The sequence below is a fragment of the Diospyros lotus genome, chromosome 3 (genome assembly GCF_014633365.1).
Source record: "Diospyros lotus cultivar Yz01 chromosome 3, ASM1463336v1, whole genome shotgun sequence".
Lineage (NCBI taxonomy): Eukaryota > Viridiplantae > Streptophyta > Magnoliopsida > Ericales > Ebenaceae > Diospyros > Diospyros lotus.
Window position 1 is genome coordinate 24,297,259 of NC_068340.1, and position 8,119 is coordinate 24,305,377.

General features: G+C 37.6%; 1 protein-coding gene across 2 annotated transcripts; it reads right to left on the reverse strand.

Moving 5' to 3' along the window:
* Positions 1-2,094: 2,094 nt before the first annotated feature.
* Positions 2,095-8,119, reverse strand: LOC127798004 (tetraketide alpha-pyrone reductase 2). Of its 2 annotated transcripts, none has more exons than XM_052331272.1 (6): positions 7,939-8,119; positions 3,605-3,777; positions 3,183-3,371; positions 2,894-3,023; positions 2,552-2,741; positions 2,095-2,446 (listed from the first exon to the last, which is right to left on the reverse strand). In XM_052331272.1, the coding sequence occupies exons 1-6, from the start codon at positions 8,042-8,044 to the stop codon at positions 2,305-2,307; spliced, it is 930 nt and encodes a 309-aa protein (XP_052187232.1). In that variant the 5' UTR covers positions 8,045-8,119; the 3' UTR covers positions 2,095-2,304. The 2 variants fall into 2 exon arrangements, with proteins under 2 accessions (XP_052187232.1, XP_052187231.1); XM_052331271.1 differs by having other exon boundaries at positions 2,861-3,023.

Below are 8,119 nucleotides of genomic sequence, written 5' to 3' on the forward strand. Positions count from 1 at the left end.
GCCCCACTTAAGCTTATAATTAAATTTGTGATTGGGTTTTATTTGGAGTGAGCTCTTGAGGTGGGGGTATTCTGGAACTTCACAAACGTGTTATTGGTCCACGATAAAGATGAGTAATTGATTTTGATGGAACAGACAAATAGATGATCGTTGGAAGGGAGGCCTGAAGAAAAAAAAAATACCATATTGACGTCATCCTTTGTTTGAGGAGAGAATTGTTAGGTGTGCAAATTAAACTCTTACATTGATTAGACATGAGGACGATCAATGACACATAAATGTAAACAATATCTTCATTGGTATGAGATTTTTTTAACTAAAATTCAAAAACAAATTCATGAAACTTTAGGCTCAGAATAGACAATATCATAAAGATTTAAAAAGTCCATAGTCCTAACATTAGTCTCAGGTTTTTTTTTTTTTGCCCTTTCCTTTTTGAAGAGTACATCTAAACAGTTAATGGCCCGACCAAATAAATGCTGTAACGACTGGCCCCATCAGCCTCATACTTGCAGTCCGATGTCCAGTCCATGTTCGTTCCAGTTTTGGGCTTCGCCTCATATATAATAAACCACCTAACTGAGGTTCAACTTGCCCAGTTGTTCCTTTTAACGTTATTAGAAGTTAAATAATTTAAAAAATGTAATTCATCCTAAGGTCTAAGCTGAACCAAATACATGTTTTGAACTATATAAGATGTATATATTTATTTAGGGTTAATTATAAAAAAAGGACATTCATCGCCTTTATTAGTTGTTTTAGACAATTTCACCGTCAAAAACTGCTGACTTGTCTTGCACATTTGATTTCCTCCTCCACGTGGATTTACTCCATTGCAAAGCTCTCTTTCACTGTGGGCCTTCTCTCTCACTCTCTCACAAGCGCGCGCGCACGCGCACAGAGACATACAGCAGCAGCAACGTCCACCGTGGCCTCTGTCATTGTCGATAGTACCAGTGAGGAAGCCCGCCGTAAATCGTCGGAGCCGGCTAGAAGAATGATGCCTCCACAACCGGAAATGGAAATGGGCTTCCGAGTTTGGACTTGGGTGGCTGCTCCATTGTTGTTGCTACTGCCACCGCCGCTGCCATTGTTGTTTTAGGAGTTTACTAGAGTTGTCAAATGGGCCAGGCAGCCCACCTCCCAGCTCAGCTCAACCTAGCCTGATACTGTAGCAACGGGCTGGTCAAGCTGTGCTGGGCCAGTGCTTTGTGGCCTCTAGCCCGACCTGACCCAGTCCACCAAAATGGCCCAGCACCGCCTGCATGCAATCAAATCAAAATTGCAGGGCAATGAAAGAATCATTGCAAGGAAGCAAATTGCTTCCCATGGTTCGGTCCAACCCATCTTAGCCCTTTTATTAAGGGTTGTAGAGTCATGTTGGCTCCCATTTTTCATTGCCTAGCCCAACCCGGCCTGTCTCTCTCGCAGGCTAAATTTAGCTCAGCCCACAAAATGGGTGGGCCAAGCAGGAGGCGGGCAGGGTGAGCTGACCCACCCATTTTTCAACTCTAGAGTTGACTGGAGATGGGTTTTCTCTCTTAAGCTCTTGAGGTGATTTTCATTTATGGTTAGATGACTCCACAACCGTGCAGAGAGAGAAAATGTTAGGAAAAAAGAGTAGGTTGAGTTTCACAAGTGTACCGTATCAACAACATTTTTAACGGTGAATTTAACAGATTTTAATAGGGTTGTAAAATTGAAACAACTAACAAAGGTGATGTGGGTATTGGAAAATTAAAAAAATAATTTTAAAATTAAAAATATGGATAAAAGTGAGTATTTTTTTAGTAATTAACCAACCCCTTATTTATAAATAGCTGTCTTTCAAAAGGAAAAGTTCATGATGCAAAATATCATTAGCAACAAATAAATGTTGACATCAAGTAACGCGAAGTTTTCCATATATGGTTGTAGCCAATGTTTCTGATACTATGACTGGTTTCCACATGTGATATGTGATCATAAGAGAAAATTGTTCTGAAATGGATCTAAGATGCCAATGCCTAAGTCAGAAGAGACTTCAAAGAGAATAAGCCAACTAATAATGATAAAAATCATGAGAGAATGCTTGGAAAAATGACTATCATTTTAAAACGACAAATTCTGAAATGTAAGTGTTTCAAATCCCTTCTTGGGAAGGCAGTCTTGACCAGTTTGAACTGCTGGTATGGGAATTAAGTGATAGCATAACACCAATTATGGGGAACAAATATTTGACTAGCACCAAAAATTAGAAAAAAATAATCATTTCCATAAATTGCGTTAACACAACCAAAGAACCAGCGGATGAGACGATGGAGCTCAAAGAAATCCCTTGGCTTGAAAGCTCTTGATGCAGTCATCAAACATTTGATCGAGCGTCTTCGGTGGAGGAAGGCCCAGCTCAAGAATCTTGCTACAGTTCATAGCATGTGGGGTGTCATCTCCTTTCTGGTTGCCACACCTACACGCACAAGTGTGAGTTGTTTTACGTATCAACTTCAATTCTTGAGAAACTTAAAGCCTAACTTTGAAGGTATGAAACGGAAGCGAAAACATCATATCATACTTGCTTTCAAATGGGTACGATGGATACTTGGCCCGAAGCATCTCCATGATTTCTGACCAGTGAGCTACTGAGCTAGAGCATATAATTCTGCCTGATGCTTCCCTTTTCTCCATTGCCAAGATATGTGCAGCCACCATATCGTCAGTGTGTACAAATCCTAGAGCTTGATTTGGGTATTCTCCTCTCGAACCTATTAAAAAATTGTTAGAAAATGACAGAAGCAAAAGCAAGCAATATGTGCTCCGTGACCGTTCTGGACATAAACGTTGGCTCTAAGTGAAAAATCATATCAAAGATGGAGCATAAAACCTTTAACCATAGCTAATGTCAATAGAAGTGTACTGGTCGGTTGTGGAGTTATCAAGGGACCAACTACATAAGATGGGTTCACCACCACTAGATCGATCCCAATTTCGGATGCTGCTCTCCATGCCTCTTTCTCTGCTAGAGTCTTTGCATATGCATACCAAAGCTAGAAGGAAGCCAAAAATTTATTCAATAATGTCAAGAATATTGAACAATATGCCATCGCAAAATGGGCAAATGTTTTCGTTCGTTTTACTCATTGTACTGGCCTCGTGTGCTTTTGTAATGTTTAAGATATATGAGACGTAGGTTGTGTTGTAGTTACATTGTACTGCTTGCAATACTCCAAATCGCTCCAGTGTGATTCATTAAGGGGGGAAACTTGTTGCGCATCAGCACGATATCTTATTGCAGAGCAGGAAGAGGTTAACACAACCCTTCTCACACTGCTTGACTTCTTGCAGGAGCTCAAGACATTAAGGGTGCCCTTTATAGCTGGATCTACCAGAGTTAACTGCAGTGTTAAGAGTAGTGAGATTTTGCATCTTCATTCACAGAACAGAAACCAGAATAACTACGAAGATAACATCACATATATTTTATGCATTCATGTATCCATTTCTTTGGCATTTCAAGAGCAGGAATTCGCTAAGGTATTCAATTAATTTCTGAGCAAAAGCATTTGAAGGATAATCAATAAATTCTGCGTCATTGTCAGTTGTGTTAAGGTTCTAAGATAAACTTTGCCTGAATATTCTCATCATGTGGAACTAGCACTGGAGCTGCAGCATGGAAGACGCCATCAACTCCCTGAATAGATTCATCAAAGCTTCCCTCAACCTTCACATCGGCCTGGAAAATCTTTAGCCTTTCCTTGGCTCCTTGAAGCTGCCAAAGAAACCCAACCTTTTCCACATTTTCTGTCAACAAAGAAAAAGCAGTTTAGTTGTTGGAAGACATGGAAAAAAAATTGTATTGAATCGTGTAAATATCAAGGCTGATGATATTTATGGACAACTTTAAAACAGATAAAGATAAATCCAACTTGCCCCTAGGGCACAAGTCGAGCGGTCGGGCAAACGATATGCTGGTATCAGTCCAGTAGGTCATGAGTTCAATTCTTGTCCTGCGCAGTGAAACGAAGTCTCACATCTGCGATTTATCTCCCCTGGCGTAATCGAGGGTACGAGCACCGGAGGCCGCGCAAAGGTAGTCATTCTAAGATAAATCCAACTCCAATAATAATTGTTATGTCATAAAACAAAAGTTCATTAAAAGACTAAAAAAGCTCAAAAGTTCAAAATAACTATTTAGGCTAAAAGGCGTAAATTTTCCCATAATTAGGGGGGTTCTGCATAAATGCACAAATTAGATAATTTTGACATTTAAAAATCCTTCCAAATATTCGAAGAAAAGAATAACTAATTATCCATAAAGAATTATAATTTTAAAAAGATTTCGGAATATTAGGATAAATATCATCCATAAAAATTTTAATCCTAACAAGTCCCAAAATATCAAAATCCTAATCTTAATAGGGTTAGTATCAGTCAAGATAGAGGTTATTTGTAACAATCTTAATCATGAACTGCTTCAGAGTTCGGATTATTCCATACTCCTTTATAAATAGGCATACACTTATTCCTGAAAACATATATTTCTAATATTGGTTTTAATATAGTTTTTTCATTTTTATTGTTTGACTTAAACATTGAAGTGTTTATGTGAGGACTTCCCCATACCCTTTGATTGTTTTCTTTCTTGTAGGCTTAGCTAGTTTGACGACGACGTTTCCAATTAAATAAATTAATTATTGTATATTGACAACAACAATAATAAATCTAACTAACAACAATAATAAATCTAACTAACTCAATCAAGAGTTGAACTCAAACTAATATCTAAAATAGAGATAAAACTAATCTAACTTTAAACTTGATCATCATATCTTCAACATTAGTGATGGTCAAAGAGCAAACTCCATCATACTTTTATTGAGTAACTAAGGCATAAGGCGTAAATATGCCCTCCAATTCTTCTTTTATAGTCATTTGGCCCCCTTCCCCAACTTGAAAGTGGACCTAGCATGCCCCTCAACTTTCAATTTTGCTATAATCACACACACTTAATCTCTCACAAGATACACGTGCATTGTCAGTGAGGGAGAGGGGAGAAAATAGAAGTTGCCGGCGAGAGAGGCAATAGGTCAGTAACCATCGACTGGTGGGTCAGTCAACCAAGGCAAGAGAGGCGATGGGTCGATCGACAACCCATCGATTGCTGCTCTTGCCTTGGCCAACCGACCTATTGACCCACCTATTAGTCAACTGACCCATTGCCTCCCTTGTTGGCGACTTCTATTTCCTTGTCGTCTACCCACCTCTCCCCTTTCTCGTCGGTGGCCCACTGACAGTGCGTGTGTATTTTACGCACAATCTTGTGAGAGATGAGTTGTGTGATTGTAGAAAATTGAATCTACTTTCAAGTTGGGGGAGGCAAATGGCTATAAGGGACGAGTTGAAGGGTATATTTATGCCTTATGGTGAGGAATTAATCTAAGCTCGGGTTTTTGGACCAGAGCAAATTCTCTCTTTCTTCCTAAACTGGTACTACAAAGTTTGGTTAGATTATACCAATGATGCCCTTGCAATACAGCTTCCCGTTCCCCGAATAATTTCCTTGCCCAAAAATTAGAGGTACTCTGACAAATATTGCTTAAATTTGGGTTACATTAGATTCTTCAGTGATCGCTGTCTCCTTGAGCAAATGTTGCGTAACCATGGGATATGACAAGAATAAGGTTCGAGAGAGGTGTGATACTTGTATTTAAATTAGACAATAGGATCCTCATCTTTTAACAATATTTGAGGAAGATAATTTCAAACTCTAGCTTGGAAACATACAGATACAGTAATCTCATCTCTCTAACTTCTCCTTGAAAACAAATCCATATTGGACCTTTGGGGAGAGAGAGAGAGAGTTATAAACCATGAATAGATATGATTTTAAATATGAACGCACACACTCACAGTACCCAGTATCTGTATTCAGATAGATTCCATGTAAACTTAGCTTGAATTTGCTATGAAGAGGGGAAAAATGAGTGTGGTTGGGGAAAATTATCGCGCGATTGGAACGTTTCTGTGATGGCAGCTCGACTTTTCAGATCATCGATTCGACTCTTCTAGAAATACTCGGATGGACTTGTTTCTCATTATTAGTAAAAAATACCTCAGTCAAAACTTGTTCGATTTCAGTTGAATTGGCATCTGATAAACCAACACGAAGCAGTAACGGTTGGGGTTTGAAGGGGGAAAACTTAGAATGTTTGAATGCAGGTAATGTTATTTAATAACCTGATTTCTCTGCGGGAAATTCTATCGCGAACCCGAAAAATTATTCTTCATAACCCACGTCCTATCAAAATTTTTAATAATTTTAAAATACCTATTTTATCCCCCCACAGCCCACAGCCAACCCTCTTCTTCGATCACCTCTTATCGCCGACCATCATCTCGTATCTCTCTTTTTCTCCTACATCATATACACACACAAACACATACATATATATATATATATATATATAGAGCATGGCCGCGGCCATGGCAGCTGCGGCCATGCAACTAGCAAGAACACACACACACCCATATATATATACACACAGCAACCTAGCACACACATATATATATATATATATACACACACTCACACACACCTATATATATATATACACACTCACACACACAAAAGCATGGTCGCGGCCATGGCAGCCGCGGCCATGAAAACCTCCGCACCTCGCGGTGCGGAGGTTTTTAGCAATCCCCGCACCGCAAGGTGAGGGGATTTCAGCAACCCCCGCACTGCGAGGTGCGGGGATTGCTGAAATCCCCTACTGCCAGCAGTTGGGAAAGTCAGGTTTCCCCGATTACTAACAATTGGGAAGACTTTTTATATTTTTATATTAATTAAAATTTTTATTATAATAAAATAAAATTAAAAAATAATACAAATAAATAATTTTTAAATTTCTGCATTTTAAGTAATTATAATTTAACTAATTTTAAATTTTAAATCATGGTGTTGAATTTTTAATACTTAAAAGAATTTAAAATTAATTAATTTATCTTATTAAATTACTTGAAGATACACATATCTAAAAATTCTATCATAATTTAAAATATATATTTTTTATAATTACATATATTTAAAAAGAATATATTTTAAATGATGATAGGATTTTTAAATTTATCTTATTGAATTAGGTAAAGATATATATATTTAAAAAAAATTATTTTAAATGATAATAGGATTTTTAGATATGCGTATTTTTAAGTAATTCAATAAAATAAATTTTAAATTTTTTTAAGTATTAAAAATTCAACACTTAATTACAATGATTTAAAATTTAAAATTAATTAATTTATAATTACTTAAAATACATATATTTAGAATTTATTTATTTATATTTATTTTATTATAATAAAACAAAATTAATTAAAATAAAAAAAATTTAATCAAGCCTTCCCAGCAATCGGGGAAGGCTTGATTCCCCGCACCGCGAGGTGTGGAGATTTTAGAAATCTTCACACCTCGTGGTGCAAGGATTTCAAAAACTCCCGCACCTCGCGGTGTGGGGATTACAGAAACCATGGCCGCGACTGTCATGGTCGTGGCCATGGAACTTGTATATATATATATATATAAATGTGTGTGAGTGTGTATATATATATATTTATATAGGTGTGTGGATGTATTGGTGTGTGAGTGTATATGTGTGTGCGCGCTAAGTTGCCGTGTGTATATATATATATATATAAGTGTGTGTGAGTGCGTATTTATATATTTAGGTGATGATTGGGGATGAGAGGTGATCGGATGAGAGAGTTTGCTGTGAGTTGTGGAGGTAAAAGAAGTATATTAAAATTATTAAAAATTTTAATAGGACATAGATTTTGAAGAGTAAATTTTCGGATTCTGAATAGAATTTCCCTTTCTCAGCATTAGAAGATTAAAATAGCAACAGCAAGAATCATAATCGTTGTCTTACATTGAGCGGAGCAGAGCAGAGAGAAGAATCAAACCTGGATCTCGGACGGTTGTCCGAACGATGTGACCTTTTTCCAGCAGCGACTTCACTATGGAAGCCCCTATCAATCCTGTTCCCCCGGTTACGCAATATTCCGGCATATCACTCTCTCTCTCTCTCTCTCTCTCTGGGCCTCCCCTCTTCAATTCATATATACTGGGAAGTGTAGCTGGCCG